Source organism: Anolis sagrei, chromosome Y (assembly GCF_037176765.1).
Source record: "Anolis sagrei isolate rAnoSag1 chromosome Y, rAnoSag1.mat, whole genome shotgun sequence".
NCBI classification, from domain to species: Eukaryota; Metazoa; Chordata; class Lepidosauria; order Squamata; family Dactyloidae; genus Anolis; species Anolis sagrei.
Window position 1 is genome coordinate 49,876,210 of NC_090035.1, and position 19,640 is coordinate 49,895,849.

The following is a 19,640-nucleotide window of genomic DNA, read 5'->3' on the forward strand; positions in this document are numbered from 1 at the left end:
AACCTCTTTGATTGTAGGTGAACTATAAATCTAACCAACTCCAACTCCCAAATGTCACAGTCTATTTTCCCCAAACTCCACCCGTGTTCAAATTTGGGCATATTGCGTATTTGTGCCAAGGTTGGTCCAGATCCATAGCTGTTTGGGTTCACAGTACTCTCCAGATGTAGACAAACTACATCTCCCCTAAATCACTGTCAATTCTTCCCAAACCATTCTAGCATATTCTGTTGGTCATGGCAGTTCTGTGTTCTAAATTTGGTCCAGTTCTGTAATTCCTGGGGGTCTCAGTAGTCTGTGGAAGTCAGAGCAGAATTTGTTGAAGGTACTGCAAATCCCATCATTCATTGCCCATACTCCCCCAAACATATTGTTTTTGTGATTCATTGCTATGCTTTAATTATATTCTATTTGTAACAATGAAAATATAAGATATTTATTTTACTGCATATAAGATATTTATTTTACTGGGTTGCTGTGAGTTTTCTGGGCTGTATGGCCATGTTCCAGAAGCATTCTCTCCTGATACCTGCCACATCTATGGCAGGCATCCTCAGAGGTTGTTGGGATCTAGGCAAGGGAGGTTTATATATCTGTGGAATGTCCAGGATGGGAGGAAGAATGATTGTCTGTTGGAGGTAACTGTGAATGTTGGAACTAATCACCTTGATTAGCATTGCAAAGCTTTGCAGCTTCAAGGTGTGACAGATTCCTGCCTGGGGTAATTCTTTGTTGGGAGATGCTAGCTGGCCCTGATTGTTTCATGCCTGGAATTCCCCAGTTTTCTGAGTGTTGGTCTTCATTTACTGTCCTGATTTTAGAGATTTTAATACTGGTAGCCAGATTTTGTTCATTTTCATGGTTTCCTCCTTTCTGTTGAAATTGTCCATGTACTTCATGTGGATTTCAGTGGCTTCTCTGTGTAGTCTGACATGGTGGTTGTGAGAGTGGTCCAGCATTTCTGTGTTCTCCAATAATCTGCTGTGTCCAGGTTGGTTCATCAGGTGCTCTGCTGTGACTGACTTCTCAGGTTGAAGTAGTCTGCAGTGCCTTTCATGTACCTTGACTTGTGTTTGGGCAATGTTGCTGCGTTTGGTGGTCCCTATGGAGACTTGTCTACAGCTGTAGGGTATCCGGTAGACTCCTGCAGAAGTGAGAGGATCTGCAGGACTTCTGCAGGAGTCTACCATATAGCATGTACAGGGACCGCCAAATGCAGCATTTCCCAAAACACGAATTAAGGAACACTGCAGACTGATTCAACCGGAGAAGTCAACCATAGCAGGGCACTTGATGAATAATTGAATTTAATATTAAATAATTAAATTATAAGTAGTAAAATAAGTAGGAATGAAAATAATTTTATGGTTAGGGGTCACCACAACATGAGGAACTGTATTTAGGGGTCACGGTATTAGAAAGGTTGAGAACCACTGTGTTAGAAGGTAAATGTATTCCTGTCAAGATTTTCTAGCTATTAATTTCGTGAGATTTTTGTAGCATCATGTTATGCACAAAACTTTGGATGCTGTTTTATGCCCTCCAAATCTTGAACTCTACTGCATTGGCAGGTCATATTTGGAAATTCAGATTTTTGGCTTGGGAGGTAATTAGCAGAAGCTAATATCAGCTTCAGCCCCTTACGCCCTGATAGAAAAGCATCCAGGAATGACTCCTGGACCTAAGAGATAAGCTGCCAGCTGCCACAGAGACTATAAAAGGATGGTTCAAAGTCAAGTATAAACAGCTGACTTAAAAAATTATTCTTTGTTGTTGCTGTTGGTGACAGGAAGCCATGTTCCCCTTCCTGCTTCTATTTTTTTTTATTCCATCCACAGCAGATCAGAGTGTTTGTCACAAGACAGCTGTCTCCTCCAGCAGTTGTTCATTCATCTTCGTGGTCTCCGTGGAATGCACACAATTAGTAGTCTGATGCACATACGCAGCAACCCCGGAATCTGGATGAGAAATAAGACCAATTAGTAGCCCCACCCCTCCCCCAAGGATATGCCAGTACCACGTGGTGCCACTGCTCAGTTCCCTTTTTCTGCGCACGCAGCAGCACCTTGCTCACTTTGCTCCTTCCAATGGCTTCTGGTTTTAAAAAGTGTTCCATCTGCGGCAGCGCCTTCCCGGAGATGGATGGGCATGATAGTTGCCTCCTCTGCTTGGGGGAGACCCACGCCATTGACTCCTGCACGGCTTGTAAGTCTTTAACTCCCCCAGGCTCGCAAACAGAGGCATACCTGGCTGAAGGATCTTCTCTATGAGAGAGCCCTCTTCACTCCACCTCTCCCGCTGCCCTTCCCTCGCCGGATGCCTCCACTGCCCCACCTGCTTCTTCAGCACCTTTTTCCTCCAAGCGGCCACGCTCCCACTCTCTCTCCGCCTGCCCTTCCACCTCCGGGGCGGAGAAGCCCAAAAAGAAGGAGAAGAAGGGGGATTCTTGGCCAGCGGCCTCGCCCACACCAACGCCGTGCCCTCCCCAGCCCGCTCGCTCCCTGGGCCCACCTACCCCGGCGCAGAGGCCTGACGGCCGGATCCACGAGGTGCTGCGCCGAGGCAGTGGAGGCGGGCCCGCACAGCCGCTCTGCGGACTCCCGCTCATCAGTAGCCGCAGAGGGCCGCGCGACCCAGGCGCCCCTACTAGACCTGGTGCTCCTTTCGCCCTTCTCGGCCCGCAGACCTTCTCTTTACAAGCCTCCTGCCTTCACCTCACCTCCTCCCTCGGCAAGGGCCTCGGGCAGCCTCGTTACCTGGGGGGGCACTCCAGCCCCCGACCCCATAGTGAGCAGTTTATCCATTACTCACCTGGGGGCAAGGCCTATGTGTTTGGCCCGGCTTTGGTGCTAGAGCACCACCTGACCTCTCCCCCTATCCCCTCTCTCCAGGGGGCTGCCCAACCGGGCCTCACTCTGCAGGGCTGCTATTCAGATTCTCCTAACCGGGATCACTCTTCATTGTCTGGCTCCCATTCCTCCGACTCTGACCCTCCACACGAGGATGCGGATCCCGTCCAGGCCCCATACCCGCCCGACGCGGCGGGCTTCTCTGCCATGCTTACCTGCTTGTCTCAAGTGCTGAAGGTCCCAGTCACTAACCCACAACAACCAGTGGATGACTATTTATTCCCCTCTGATGAACAAGAACAAGCGGCTATGCTGCCCTCGGTTCTTCCGTCCATTCCTTACCTACTCCAGTTGGCGAAACCGCGTGACGCTTCTCCCTCCCTTGGGTCGCCCGTCTCTCGTCGCAATGACCTCCTCTACAAGATTGATCTCTCTGCAGCCTCTTGGGTCGCGAAACTCCAAAGCCCAACACGGTTGTGACGGACATGATGCTGGGCAAAATGTTTAAACGCATACAACAAAAATACCACTTGTATAACATAAACAATGATAAAATTCAACAACAGTATATAAACATGCTGCACTGTTAACCTCACAGCGACAACAAACAATATGGTGCCAATTTTCTTCTTTGTCGTATCTTCTTATAAGTAGCTTGTGGATCAGCCGACCACAACCGGTTTCGGCCTACCTCAGGCCTTCCTCTGGTGGACTGAAATTAATGTACAAATCAATGTTTTACTCCAGTAGCATACATATAGAACATCTGTATCATTAAATATCATAAGTTACAACACATTTAAGTACTTACAAATTATACACTTGAACAAATTCTCCTCGGGGGATACAGATTTTTTTTTGAGATATTTTTGAGTCAGTGGTGTCTACATCAAAGAAATGAAATGTGAATATGAGAGTTTGAAAATTACTATGTTGAAAATGATTATATTGTAGAAATACTTAATATTCAAGTATTTTACACATTAAGAAATTAGTAAAGTCTTCACACTTGTTATTGCATCAATATTTGTTGAACATATCCATTAAATACCACAAGTTACAACACATTTGAATACTTACAAAATTATACACTTGAAAATTTGTTCTCGGGATACAAGTGGTATTTTTGTTGTATGCATTTCATTCAAGAACCAATCTATATTATAGCAAAATATTTAAACCTCAACCCTTGCCATCAGATAGAGAGGGAAAGAATGTCGACGCCCTAGGGAAGAAGGTCTATACCAGCGCTTCTTTTGCAACCCGCCTGGCCAATTATCAAGCCTATTTGTCTTCCTATCAGACCTATCTCTGGAACTGGATGTCCACTTACCTTTAGTATCTCCCTGCCCAGCATCGGCCGTTCGCCTCAGCTATTCATCAGGAAGCACTTCTTCTCTCACGGTTCCAAAAAGACATGGACAAGCACGCCACCAACTCGGTGTGCCGTCTTCTGGTGATTTCAACAGCTGTCCGCCTCCATGCCTGGCTGCGCGCATCGACCTTGTCTGAAGAGGGAAAGTCCCTCGCCGAACATCTCCAACCCCACGACGCGGGCCTCTTAAATTCTGAGATGGATACCCAGCTCAAGAGCAGGCAAGACATCCGCCAGGCAGCCCACAAGTTTGTCTACCCCATCCAACGGCCGTACCGATCAGGGGAGCGGTGGTCCACACCACGTCAGACATACCCTCGCCGTGCCTACCCTACGGGCTCCAGGCCTTTCCCGCAGGCCTCTATGCCCTAACTCTCCAGGCAACCGCAACATGACAGGCCTCGACAACAGGGTAAGCCCCTCTATCAGGGCTAGCCACGGTGCCGGCTTTAGCACTGACCACCCGACCTCTACCTCTCTGTGCCCACCGGTTCCCCCTGATGACACCCTTTTAGGGCATGGTGTTGCCCCAACGTTTTCATTTCTTTGAGGAGCAGCAAAAGACGGGAGGGTGCATTTTGTGTTTGGTTCCCGCCTTCGGGACTTTTTCTCCTCCTGGCAGTCAATAACCAGTCAATAACCACTGATCCTTTCGGCGGCACTCCCATGACACCCACCTCCTCGGTGAGTAGCTTGCAACTCTATCAATTGTGTGCATTCTACGGAGACCATGAAAATGAAACTATGGTTGCTTACCTGTAACTGTGGTTCTCTGAGTGGTCCTCCATGGAATCCACACATCCCCACCCTTCCTCCCCACGCATGGTCCTGCCGTTCTGTTGCTGCAGCGGCGGGGAACTGAGCAGTGGTACTGGCATACCTTTGGGGGAGGGGTGGGGCTACTAATTGGTCTTATTTTTCATCCAGATTCCGGGGTTGCTGCACACGTGCATCAGACTACCAATTGTGTGGATTCCATGGAGGACCATTCAGAGAACCCCTATTACAGGTAAGCAACCATAGTCTATCTGACCTGGCAGGAGGGAGGCGGGTGCTCCCTCTTCCTCCCAAGAAATGAGCCAACAAATTGCAGCATTCTTTATTTTTGCTGGTTGGATCTGTTTTTCCTCTGTGATTTCAGTGTTTAGAGGAAAAATACGAGTTTGGAAGGTAGACTGATCATTGAAGCATTTAAAATGGTGTGTGTGTGTGTGTGTATGTGTGTGAGTGTGTGTGTGTGTGTGAATCCTAAAGGCACCAGATTCTATCTGGTCTTTGAAGCTAAGCAGACTCATCCCTTGGATGGGAGCCTGCTAATGAATGCCTGGTACTGTAGGCTATATTTCAAAGGAAGGAACTGGCAAAACCACCTCTGAGTATTTCTTGCCTAAGAAAACCCTGTGATTTTTTTAAATCACCATAAGTCAACAGAGGACTTAAATTCATATACTTATGTTCACATGTGCCTTTAAGTTCACATATGCTTGTCCAAATGTATCTCCCTCTGTGGACCGTCATGGAGGTTAAGATCTTCTGGGGAGGCCCTGCTCTCAGTCTCACTTGCTTGGCAGGTGCGATTGGTGGGGCCAAGTTTTAATTTGCAGGTTAACATACTTGCAAATGCTTTATTAGTAACTTTTGTCACGTTAGATTCTCGCAGATCCTTTCAGTTGGAATGTGGTGGCATAGGTAAAACTGATGTCTGAATAGGGATATGAATGCTGCGCCTCTGGTGTTTGTTTCTGTGGCTGACTAATCCTTTTCCTTTTTGGGGATTTTTGTCTCTTCTAGAGCACAACTTGAAGCTGGTCCACCATGCCATTAGTAACAAGAAACATCGAGCCAAGGCACCTGTGCCGTCAAACATTGCCCAGTGTTCGCAGTGAGCTGGAAAGTGTGACCAACATCACTCTAGCAAATGTCATTCGACAGCTGGGCAGCCTGAGTAAGTACCATGGCAGGCACTCTGCCCTCAGGAGATCTTGGCTGTCTTCTTTCCCTTGTGTTCCTATTTCTCCCCATCTGTCTTTCATGGGTCATAAGAAAAGAGCTTCTCGGTCAAAACCTCAGTGAACTATGATTTCTTCTTTCAGCCATTCACTGTGTTGTTGTTAAAAATGTGAGTGTTGTCAGGGATGTGCAGAGCAACTGTAGCAAACATGCAGATGGAATAAGGATGTTGCTGTCCTGACTTCCTCTTGAATTTCGAAGGAAGTTGCCGTCTTCTGGAATGACTTCCATATAGACAAAAGATCTGGACTAAGAAACTAACATACAGAGCATAGCGTTAGACATTGGTTATATGAGTGTTTTCAATATCCTGTATGATCATACTCATTTATCAAAATCTTCTCATGTAGAGTTGTAGTATTATGGTATTGTGAACCAAAAACAGGCTGCTCTGCCATGCTGAAATGTCCTGATAGGGACAACATATTGCCTTCGATATTAAATGTTTCAAGTAGATCTGAGTATATATGCGGGTTTTTTGGATTGTGATACAAGTTTATAACACATACCCTTCCTTGCATAAATACTACAGTCCTTCATCTGGAAATACAGTCTCGGGACTTAGAATTATACATTTGTGAAAAATGTCTTCTTTCCTTTTTGTTTGTTTATTTACTAAAATATCAACCCTGAGAATCCTGAAAGTTTACTAAGTAGTTTTTTGTGTGCTTTTAATCAGTAAGATAGGGATTGTCCTGTCAATGTCATATAAACATTAGGCTAATTAATCTCGCAGAGACCTCACTGAACTTCACACTATTCTAAAGAGCTGTAGTCTGGGTTTAGGCCAAGAATCCTTGGAATTCACTGTGTTGCTTAACTGTCTGCAGCAAATCTCTCGGAGGAAGCATGCTTCTGTGAGGCTGGACAAAGTGGAAGGTGATAAAAAAAGAGGAAGACCACATTACAGCTGGATTGATTCAGTCAGGGAAGCCATAATAATGCATGAGCAGGGCTGTTAGCAACAAGGTGTCTTGAAGGGCTTTCATTCATAGGGATTCTATTGGTCAAAGCTAACTTGACAGCAGTTAACAACATTTCTGTCAATATCCCGGCATTGTTTATGTTAAGGTATTTTTTGAAGCCTGGACCAGCCCTTCTGTCTATCAAGTCCCAAGAAAACTCTATTCACCCCCCCCCCCCCCCAATTGTGAAGGCCCTATTTTCATGCAGTGTTATTTCTACTAATAACAAATGTGAACAATCTGTTTTTGGCTGGCAGATAATCTTATACATGGATATTTTTCTTCATGGTCTCTGTGAATGCACACGTGTGGAGTGTCTGCGCCTGCGCAGGCTCCAACGGAAACTTCTCTAGTTTAAACTTTTCAAGTTTTGGTGGTAACCCCGCCCAGTCCATGGCAGGGCATAAAAGGCGCCCCGCGTGCACACCTTGCAGTTCCTGTTTTTTCCGCCGCAAGGCTTACTTCAGAACTTCTAGCGATGTCCACAACCCGATTTAAACACTGTACACAGTGTTCGAAGAAGATAACGGATTCCGACAAGCACTCTCTGTGCCTCCGTTGCCTCACATTGCTGTTTCTTGCTGGCATTGCCAGGCCTTGACGGCCCATTCTCGGAAGAACTGAACACACCGACTGCGATACTTGTTATATCAAAAGTCGTTGGCACCGGCAATGTCGACATCAACTCCTTGACCATCGACCTCCACAGCAGCATTGGCGTCGGCATCGGCAGTGCCTTCCACTTTATGCGGCACAGCCCTCGACCCTCCTGGCAAAGGCAACCAAGGCCCCACAGAAGAAGTCTTGCTTGATGATGTCCACCACGTTGAAGGCTTCAAGGCTGGCCAGACAGGCTAAAAAGACATGTACGGTAACTACTGAGACCGTATGAATTCACTATTTGTCAATGAGTTCAGTGGCTTCGGTGTGGTCAGGCCGCTCCACGAGGTCGACAACTGCAACACCGCCATCTTCGGCGATGGCGCATTGCTTTCAAGAGAGCACATGAGGAGTCGCGTCGAGCTGCTACCTCTTCTTTGCCTATCCCTCCTATGCCTGGGAAGACGATGTTGAAAGGATCTGCGTCGCAACCGCAGGCAAAAAAGAAAAAGTCAGTGCCCCAACCTTCTTCCTCTTCTTCATCGAAGAGAACGACTGCCTCATCTACCACCTCGTCAGCAAGGTCTTCACCAAGTCAGTTGGCTCAATCTTCGCCTCCTCCTCAACCTGCATTGGAGGAGCAGTTGCCACAGGAATCCGTGGAAGAGCGTCCGGAGTCACCGGTGATTTTGGTAGACACCGTGATCAAGGTGCCAAACCCACCTCCATCGACTGGACTTATTGCCAGACAAGAGCTCTTTCCTCTCATGGTTACACCGGAGTGGGGGAGACAGATTGCCAGGCTGGCCCGTGCAGCTCAGGCCTCAGCCTCCAAGCAACCCCAGTCCTCTCCTCAACTCCCAACCCCCTTCCTCCTCTTCACCTCCACCGTCTGAAGCCGAAGAGGAAGAAGATGGAGAACTTCCTGGCTTGGTACATTCCGGCTCGGTACTGTCGTTGGGTATCAACAGGTCCCCAATGCATGATGCTTACGAGGCAGACCCTCTGTCACCGACTGATAACGTCAGGGCCTTCGCCGACCAGATGATGCGCATGGCTGACACTCTAAGCCTGGATATTAACCACACCTCCAAGGTAGTGACTGACCCAGTCTTCAAGCGGGTCCAAGCCGAGATGCCACCGCCCCGCTGCTACCTTTTCTGCCATACCTCCTCAATGTTATCCAAGTTTTGTGGAAGAAACCATCGTCTATTCCCCCCACTTCCAAGAAAATTGAGGCCTAGTACCGTACAGACGATGAGGGCTTGGAATGGCTCAAACACCACCCTGACCCGAACTTGGTAGTCGTGAAGGTGGCACAAGTGTTTGGAAGGCAATCTTCAACCCCATCTGACCGAGAGGAGAAAAGATTTGATGCCGTCGGCCAATAATTGTACTCAGGTGCCCTCCTCCTGGCCAGGATGGCGAACTATGGCGCTTGTATGGGGACATACCAACAAATCCTCTGGGAGAAAGCACTTCCTTTCTTCCAGCATATGTCGGAAGAAGACCATACAGTGCTATCTACCCTCACTCAAGAGGTGAACTCATTGGCGAATCACCAGATGCAGATGGCCAAACATACGGGTGATAAGTGGGAAAGGTGATCGCCCACGACGTCACTATTAGGAGACATGCCTGGCTCTCTCAACCTCCTCGAGGCAAGTTATTGAAGACCTTCCCTTTGATTCCCTGGGCCTCTTCAATGCAGGCACTGATGACAAGCTGAAATCTAACCAAGAGTTCAGGATCCTGGCAGCCAAGTGTGGGATCGAGAACCAGTTCCAGGCCCAGAGGACAAAGTGGTTCCAGTACACCAGGTGCAGAAATGGTGTCCCGTACTGACAGTATTCATACCGTCAGATTCTTCACCCATTGCCAGGCCCGCAGCAGCAAACCCAACAACACCAACAGTCCCAGCATCGACGTTCCCATCAGCAGCAGGAGCGCCCTAGGACTCGTCAAGCTTCAAGTGGAAACCACACTAAACACCGTGTTTGACCCCCCCTCCCCCCGGACAATACTGTCTCGTCGCTCATTACAGATGCCACTACCATGCCCATTCCCTCAGCTCCTGCCTTCCAGCCCTGACCTCAACACCCGCCTTTCGGTGACAGGCTCGCGCATTTCATCGATGCATGGCAACTCATCACCTCAGATGTGTGGGTGCTAAAGATGGTAGAAGAAGGCTATGCGTTAGAGTTCAAAGAGCTTCCCCCAATGGGGCGAATCATTGATACCGAGCTCTCCTTGCCAATCTTATTGGAGGTCGACACTCTTCTTCAAAAAGGAGCAATCTCTCCCTTCCCTGACTACTTGAACGGGCAGGCCTTTTTCTCATGCTATTTAACTGTCCCCAAGCCGGATGGCTCCCTCTGCCCGATCCTCGACTTGAGTGATCTAAACTCCTTCATCAAAGCCCAAAAGTTCAGAATGGTGACGGTGTCGCCCATACTCCTACTCCTCCGGCCGGAGGACTTCTTCACATCCATCGACCTCTGAGACACATATTTTCACGTGTCGATAAGACAAAGACAGACGCTTTCTGGCCTTTCGTGTTGCAGGTCAAATCTATGCCTTCAATGTATTTCCAATCGATCTGGCTACGGCTCCAAAAACCTTCACAAAATGTGTGTCGGTAGTGGCCGCACACAGGAGGCAAAAAATCCGGAGTTTTCCATACTTAGACGATTGGTGCTGGCAGCGCACTTACCGGTGCTTCTAAAGACTCAAATCCAAAAGACTCTCTACCTTCTCATGGGCCTCGGTCTTCAACTGAACAAACAAAAGTCGTACTTGACCCCAACAACATGCATAAAGTTCATTGGCACCATGTTTGATTTGCTGACTTAGTTGGTGTATCTCCCCGAAGCAAGATTTCGGGCGCTCCGCCTCGAAGCACTCCGATGCATTCAAGCCCGCATGGTAACGGCCAAGCAGGTTCAGGTCAACGGTGATGGTAACTCCGCTGGCAAGGCTGCTGTTTCAGCTTCTACAGAGATGGTTTCTTGACCAACCCAATCACAGATCACAGTGCGAAGTGCCTCACCGTCCCGTTAGCCGTACAAAAGTCCCTGAGATGGTTGGACAACTCAACATCATGTCTGCAAGGGTATCCCCTTCCATCCCGACCCTCCATCGATCACCCTCATGATGGATGCATCGATGTTCGCCTGGGGATGCCATACAGGAGAACTCTCCATCCAAGACCTTTGGTCGGCCAAGGAGAGGTTATGCCACATCAATTATCTGGAGCTCAAATCACTGAAGGCCTTTGCCCCTTTATGTTATGGGCAAGAATGTCCATGCAGATCCTCACGGACCACGTGGTGGCCATGCACTATGTGAACAAACAGGGTGGAACAGGGTCCAGGAAATTGCTGGCCCTTTCACTGACTCTTTGGGAATTGTGTGTAGCCCAGTCGATATTGCTCACAGCGCTACATCTCCCAGGCTCTCAAAATGTCGAGGCGGATTCATTGAGTCGCACATGATCATCGTCCCACAAATGGAGGCTGAACCCACAAGAGCTGGTCCTGCTCTTCGAGGACTGGGGATGGCCAGACGTTGATCTCTTCGTGTCTCTCATGAATGCCCAACTCCCTCATTTCGGTGCCCATCTCCCACCAGGCGCGGTACCAGGGTGCCTCGGAGATGCATTCCTTCTCGACTGATTGAACGGTCTCTTCTAAATCTTCCCACCCTTTCCACTCATCTCCAGGGTGATCGAGAGGATCCAGGCAGCGCAGGCCAACTGCATAGTGATAGCTCCTGCATGGCCGCGACAGGTGTAGTACCCGGTCCTCCTACAGCTCTCCGGTGGTAGGTATCGGCAGCTCCCTCCCCGCCAAGACCTCCTGTCAAGGGAAGAAGGCCTACTTCTCCATCCTGACCTGCCGTCCCTTCATCTCTCGGCCTGGAGGATCCAGTTCTGAGATCACTGTGTCCGCAGGTGCAGTCCATCCTTACTGCTACCCACAAACCGTCAACAGGTCGTATGCCACTTGTTTCACCTGTTTCCAGGGCTTCCTTTGGGAGAAGGAAATTCGGGAGTTCCCTCCTTCGATACCGGCAGTTCTTAAGCTTTTGTTTTCCCTAACCGAGCAAGGCCTATCACTCTCGTCTTTGAAATCACACCATGCCGCCATTTCATGGCATGTCCAGCAGAGGAGAGGAACTTCTCTCTTCTGTGACGCCTTCGTTTGGTCCTTCCTGAAGGGGTACAACAACCTGCACCCCCAGTCGCCCTCCAACTCCTGGCTGGAACTTTGATCTCATGCTCTCCAGACTGGTGTTACCACCGTTTGAGCCCTTAGCGACTGTCGACCTTCGCCTATTCTCCTGGAAAATGGCGTTTTTGGTGGCGATCATCTCTGCCTGCAGGCCATTCGAGTTGGGGGCGTTGAGGGTCGATGAACCGTATTAACTGTTCTATGCGGACAGGGCGCATGGACATTTCGTTTCTGCCAAAAATTGTTTCTCCCTTCCATGTTAACAAGGACATTGTCCTGCCTTCCTTTTTACAGTCTCCTTCCACTTCAATAGAGAAAAGACTGTACCTCCTCGATGTGCGAAGGGCTTTGTTATTTTATAGGGACAGGACTTCTCAGTCCCGAAAGACTCAAAGACTTTCTGTTTCCTATGCCCAGGATAAACTGGGCCTGCCAGTGTCCTCACAGTGTTTGTCCCGCTGGATTGCATCGACTATTGAACTTTGTTACCAACTAGCCCGTTGTCAGCCCCCTCCTGTCATTCGGGCTCAATCGACCAGGGCGATGGCCACATTGACCCCCTTCTTAAAGGGGATTCCCTTGGACTCGATTTGCAAAGCGGCCATTTGGGCAAACCCTTTGACTTTTGTTTCGCATTACAGATTGGACACTAGGTGTAGGTCTGACATGGCCTTTGATAGGGCAATCTTAACTTCTTGCCCTCCTTAACCTCGATACCAAGCACCTCGATACCGATGTCAGTTCCAAATGCCTACAACAATATTGTAACTGTATTCGGTTCTTATGTGTTGTTTTCAGTGTTATGCTTTATTATTTTATTACCTTATGTATATGATGGCAAATTGTTTTGCAGAACAGGGGATAACATGCGGTTCTGACACCAGGATGCTGTCTCTTTGTGTTCACTATGCATACCCAATGCTTTCGCTGTTTACGCTCTGGATAGTTGCTGCTCTTGAGGCTCTTTGTTGCCTTGTTACTGTGAATTGACTGTAACGTTTTATTCTCATGCAACCATTATGTCTGTGCCCTCATATGAATGAGTGTGCTTATCCTGTGTTAACGGCCTTTTTTGGCCAAGGGGGATCATGCACTCCTGTGTTATGGACGTTCTGTCCTTTTTCCATATGCTACTGTTTTTGATACTTCAATAAAATTGTTTGGTCCTTCATAAAGGGGTCGGTTTGTTCTTCCCGCCTCCGAGACCTCAGCTTGCTAGTCTCCACATGTGTGCATTCACAGAGACCACGAAGAAAAATGGTAGGTTACATACCTGTGACCATCTTTCTTTGAGTGGTGCTCTGTGAATTCACACAAACCCGCCCAGCCTCCCCTCTAACAAACCTCCGCCTTTTTTACTGCCTTGCGGCGTAGGAACTGCGGAGAGTGCGCGTGGGGCGCCTTTTATGCCCTGCCGGGGACTGTGCGGGGTTACCGCCAAAACTTGAAAAGTTTAAACTAGAGAAGTTTCCGTTGGTGCCTATGCAGGCGCAGACACTCCACATTTGTTAATTCACAGAGCACCACTCAAAGAAAGATGGTCACAGATATGTAACCTACCGGTATTATAAGTGAGGACTCAAAGAAAGTAAGGTCAAGCAGTGTGTGTTAACAGAATTTTTTTTCCTAATGCTTTGCAGGGGGTTTGCAACCATCTTTATTTTATGTCATATCAAAAACATTGCACACATTAGCATAAAACTGATAAAAATAGAAGGAGCAGAAGCAGCTAAATATCTTTTGACCAAAATCGGGCAGCAGTGACTGCATTGTCTGTAGCTTCAAACAGTTCTTCCTCTATACATGAGGCAGGACACTGCGGGCAAGTATACAGATCCGGAGTTGTCTGTTGTGCTCCACAGTCGATGATTGTGGAGCACAACACAGTGGATGATTGTTTTAGGTCGTGCCAGCTGAGACATGTAGTCAAAAAGAGTAGGGAGTGTTAAGATAGATAAGTTAACACAAATTGTATTTCCTTTTAAAATTGGTATGGTTCATGTTGCTACAACAATTAAAATATGCTGATTTGAAATTAAATAGATTTTTTAAGCAACCTGGAAGATTCTTCCAGATCGGATTGGTTTTGTTGCAATGGCACAGATTTCTGCTTAGCTTATCTCTCCCTTAGATATAAAAGCAAGCTGACTCATTGGAAACCTAAGCCTACAATCCTGCATGCCATCATGAGGAAAACTGTGACTCAAGACCACTTGCAGTCTCCTAAAGCTGTTTTCACAGCCTGTGTTGCCTTCTCTAATCACCTTGAACCATCCTTTTTCTGACAAGAAATGGAATGGGTGAACTGCTCCATTTAGAAACATCTTGGTGAGAGTTCCCTTTTAGATAGATTACAAGCTGAGATAGAGAACAGTTAAATATATTAATAGTAATCAAATGTAACGGCACTCCATGCAGCCATGCCAGCCACATGACCTTGGGGGTGTCTATGGACGCCAGCTCTTTGGCTTAGAAATGGAGATGAGCACCACTCCCCAGAGTCAGACATGACTGGACTTAATGCCAGGGGACAACCTTTATCTAATCAAATGTAATCTCTCCTCATTAATCAATTATAAACATTTCATTTGATTGCAATTGTTTTGAAAAGAAGACTTATTATTTTAATGACAAAAGCAGAGTATGTTTGTATTTTGTACAACAAAGAGAAAAAATCAATACCTCGGACCATTCATCATACAGAAGACTCACTGGGATCCCCATATCAAAACTACATTCTTAATGGCTGGCCAGAATGCTAAGATAACACACCAAACAGCCCTTTTCCTTCATAAAACAATGCAGCTGAGAACTGCGTATCTGGAGGCAATTGGGGTAAACTGTAAGGGTGACACAGATATCTGAAGTGGTTTGGGCTTGTGTAATAGCTGGTCTATTTTAACCTTCATTTTAACCTTCGTTTTTAATTTTTTTAATTTTTGTGGTATGAAATTTTATCTTGGTATTTTAATGATGATATTTTTAGTTACCTTTTAACCTAATCAGGTTTGAATGTGTGTTGGTTCGCTGTTGTGGGGGTCTTGGGATGGTGATTGTTGTCTGTGCACGTTTCTGTTTTTGTTTTTAATGTTGATGCGGTCAATGGACTAATCAATAAAGTTTGCTTTGCTTTGCTACCTTTAGTGTAATATGAAGCTGAAACTAGAGATTTTTTTTCTCATGGTGAAATGGCTTGAAGTAAGTGTTCTGCTGACCAGTGGTCTAATCAGAACAATGCAGTTCCATAAAGGTGGAATAAACATATTTTCCAATAGGCATGGAACTATAGCTCAGTATATAAATATGTTCAGAAAGCTGTAAGTTCAGTCCCAATTATTTCCAGTTAAAAATTCAGCTGTCAGGTGACTAGGAAAGTCTTTGCCTGAAGTATTATAAGGTGCATTCCAGTCAGAATACTAAGACAAAGGACTAATTGTATGATTTAATATAACTTTATATGTTCTATTGTATGTTCCTTTAATGTCCCTTTTCTATTCTTTCTTTCTGTTTTCCCTCTCTGATAATCAGGAAAATGTGCCTTTTATGAAAGTCAAACTATGATACAGAAACATTTTTATGTATAAGGTGTGCTCTTTTTAAAATAGTTTAAAGGAGATATAAAACAATATATTTCATAAAGTTGTTTTGGCAACAGGAATGCACAAGCTGCCAATATTTGGAAATTCTGTAGTCCTGGATTTAAGCTAATATTTCTGAGTCATCCCCAGAAATTTTTTTTCTGCAGCAAAACTCCTTGCAAAATGTAAATTAGCAAGAAGACTAGACGTAGCACTTAGTTGGGGGGGGGGGGGGGGGCATTATTTGGTGCACATCCAAATTGTGAAAAACAAAATAGATCCAAAACAAGCTTAATATTCTCCTTTTCAGAATTACCAGAGAATGTAGCTGTAATAATGTCTATCGTCGGTTAGTTGAAAAGAGAAAGAGATAATACAGTGGTTCTCAACCTTTTTAATGTCGCGACCCCTTAATACAGTTCCTCATCTTGTGTTGACCCCCAACCATAACATTATATTTGTTGCTACTTCATAACTGTGATTTTGCTACTCTAATGAATCATAATGTAAATATCTGATATACGGGATGTATTTTCATTGTTACAAATCGAACATAATTTAAGCACAGTGATTAATCACAAAAACAATATGTTTGGGAGAGTATGGACAATGGATGATGGGATTTGCAGTACCTTCAACCAAATCAGCTCTGACTTCCACAGACGACTGAGACCACAATGAATGACTGATCTGGACCAAACTTGGCACTGAACCTCCATGATCACCAAAAAACATTGGAGGGGTTTGGGAGGAATTGACAGTGATTAATAAGTAATAGGATCCTAGAGTTGCAAGACCTCCAAGGGCCATCCAGCCCAACCCTCTTCTGCCTTCATGTAGGAACAGCACAATCAATGCCTGCAACATATGGCCATTCAAACTCTGCTTAATAAAAATAACAATAATGATAGGATCCTAGAGTTGGAAGAAGCTTCCAAGGGCCATCCAGTCCAACCCCCTTCTTCAGTCTTAATGCAGGAAAAGCACAAAGCACCCCTGACAGACGGCTATTCACCCTCTGCATAATAATAATAGTAATAATAGAATCCTAGAGTAGAAGGAGACCTCCAAGGGCCATTCAGTCCAACCTCCCTGCTAACTATCAAAGCACACCTGACAGATGGCCATAGAGACCTTGCTTAATAATAATGATATTAATAATAATAGGATCCTAGAGTAGCAGACCTCCAAGGGCCATTCATTCCAAACTCCTTCCTGCCATAAGGAAAAAGCACAATCAAAGCACGCCTCACAGATGGCCATTCCGCCTCTACTAATGAAAATAATAATAATAATAATAATAATAATAATAATGCTATTAATAATAATAGGATCCTAGAATAGGAGGAGACCTCCAAGGACCATCCAGTCCAACCTCCTTCTGCCATAAGGGAAAAACACAATTAAAGCACTCCTAACAGATGGCCATTCAGCCTCTGCTAATAATAATGATGATCCTATTAATAATAATAGGATCCTAGAATAGGAGATCTCCAAGGGCCCTCCAGTCCAACCTCCTTCTGCCATAAAGGAAAAACACAAAGCATTCCTGATAGATGGCCATTCAGCCTCTGCTCCTGCTGCTAATAATAATAATAATAGTAATAGGAACCTAGAATATGAGGAGACCTCCAAGGGCCATCCTGTCCAATCTCCTTTTGCCGTAAGGGAAAAACACAATCAAAGCATTCCTGACAGATGGCCATTCAGCCTCTGTTGCTGCTGCTGCTGCTACTGCTGCTGATAATAATAATAATAATAATAATAATAATAATAGAAACCTAGAATTGGAGGAGACCTCCAAGGGTCATCCTGTTCAACCTCCTTTTGCCATAAGGGAAAAACACAATCAAAGCACTCCTAACAGATGGCTATTCAGTCTCTGCTAATAATAATGAGAATGCTATTAATAATAATAGGATCCTAGAATAGGAGGAGATCTCCAAGGGCCATCCAGTCCAACTTCCTTCTGCCATAAAGGAAAAGCACAATCAGATGGCCGTTCCAACTTTTGGCCATTCCACCTTTGCAGGCTGAACGTCATGTTGTTGTTGCTGCTGCCCCTGTCACAGCTGCTTTGGAAGATGAGGAAGGAGAGAAAGAAGAGAAGGACAGTGGGTGGGCTCCCTCACCCGCCCGCCCACCACCAGAAGTTGGCAGAAGCAGCATTTTTGGAGCAGCAGCTTTCCTCCTCTCGGCTGCTTTTTCCTCCCCCCCCCCCCCCCCCACTTCTTCCTGAAAACTGCTGAGGTGGAGGTGGAGGCACGGAGAAGGAAGCAGGAGGGAAAGGAAGAGGGAGAAAAGAAAGCGATATAAAAAGGAGAGGAGGAGAAAGGAAGAGAAAAAAGAGGGAGAAAGAGAGAAGGGAAAAAGCTGGAGGGGGAGAAAAAAAGGAAAAGAAATGGATAGAACAAAAGAGAATGAGAGGGAAGAGAGAGAAAAGCTGAGAAAGAGAAGGAAAAAGAAGAGGCGGGGGGCTCCGGGGTGGTGGTGGTGTTTGCTGCGGCTGAAAGAACAAGGAGAAGGAAGAAAGAGAGGGCCTTGACTCCTCGGCCACCCGCGCACCCTTATTGTGAGGACTTTCCCCTTGGCCAGACCTCTCAGCTACCTTCCTTCTCCTTTACTGCAGGGGGGGGGGGGCAAACTTGTTGCAGGGTGGGAGGTGGTGCCAGCGGTGCACAGGGTCAGGTACACGATGCTGTCCAAGCTTGGAGTGCCTGCCCGCTGCCTCCAAGGCCAGCTAACCAAAGGCAGCACCAACTAACACTCATGGCACACACACACCCTGCTGGCTTCCCGCCAACCCAAGAATGTGCACGGCCATGAGGAGCGTGCTTGGTTGGCCATCAAACTACATCCCACAGAAGGCCCTCTGCAAACCATGACTCCAAAATGTGCGATGGCACACTTCCCTGGAAGATCCTCTGGTTTCCTCAGGAAGAGCTTGATACAGGCTGGGTGCCTCATCCAAAATACTTGGGATCAAAATGGGGGCGCCTCTCCATGACTACTGGCAACCGGAGGGGGCAGGGCCAAAGGAGGTGATGCCACGACCCCTGAAAAATTGCTGGGTGACCCTGCGGGGGGGGGGGGGGGTCGCAAACCCCAGGTTGAGAAACGCTAAGATAATAGATAACAAGATGAAGACTCTTTTTTAAAAAAAAGTATTCCAAAGCCATCTGGTTTATTAGTTTTCCTTCTTCATTGTGTTCTTAGCTTTGCCATCTTTGAAGATTCTCTGTAAGCTCTCTTCTATAATGTCTAGTTACTGATGTCTCAGTCATGAGAACAAATGTGTCACTTCCAATCATTTCCTCATCTTAATAAGACGAATGAAAATATTTTATGTATAAAGGCTTGTCACACCTATATTCTCGTGATTCCGCCTGCGTTGCAAGTGCGTTTGGTGGGGACGCGAGACAGGGCCTTTTCTGTGGTGGCCCGCCAACTCTGGAACACCCTCCCAAAAGATCTTAGACAGGCCCCTACGCTGGCAGTCTTTAGAAAGAACTTGAAGACTTGGCTGTTCCGATGTGCCTTTCCAGAATAGGAAAACTCCAATAACAAGTCCCAGAAGCACTTTATTAGAATTAAGATTGCTGCACACTGCACACTGCACTTACCCTATAATCCTTACATATCACCTGTCACATCAGCACTTTTAATCCTGTACCCATTACTCTGATCTGGCCCAGTTTTATTGTGTCTTGATGTATTGTTTATTGCTTGATGTTTAATATTGCTTTAATTGTTTTTAATTTGCTTTAGGTTTTGTATTGTTATGTTGTGTTTTGAGGCCTTGGCCTTTGTAAGCCGCATCGAGTCCTTCGGAAGATGCTAGCGGGGTACAAATAAAGCTAATAATAATAATAATAATAATAATAATAATACATCCATGTACATGCAATTTACTGTATATACTTGAGTATAAGCCAAGTTTTTCAGGCCTTTTTTAAGTCTGAAAAGGCCCCTTTCGGCTTATACTTGAGTCAAAGTTATTTATTATTTTACTCTGATTATGATGATTATTT

General features: G+C 46.2%; 1 protein-coding gene across 2 annotated transcripts in view; it reads left to right on the top strand.

Annotated features, from left to right (window-relative positions):
• LOC137095296 (actin-binding protein WASF2-like) overlaps positions 1-19,640 on the top strand; it is a 174,293-nt gene that overhangs the window by 107,305 nt on the left and 47,348 nt on the right. Inside the window, exons 1-3 of one of the 2 annotated variants that reach the window (XM_067461761.1) lie at positions 4,879-4,908; positions 5,152-5,233; positions 6,016-6,169. In XM_067461761.1, the coding sequence (XP_067317862.1) occupies positions 6,040-6,169 (130 nt within the window). In that variant the 5' untranslated portion in view covers positions 4,879-4,908; positions 5,152-5,233; positions 6,016-6,039. Of the gene's footprint in view, positions 1-4,878; positions 4,909-5,151; positions 5,234-6,015; positions 6,170-19,640 lie in introns of those variants that run through there. The other variant, XM_067461760.1, reaches the window with a different exon arrangement.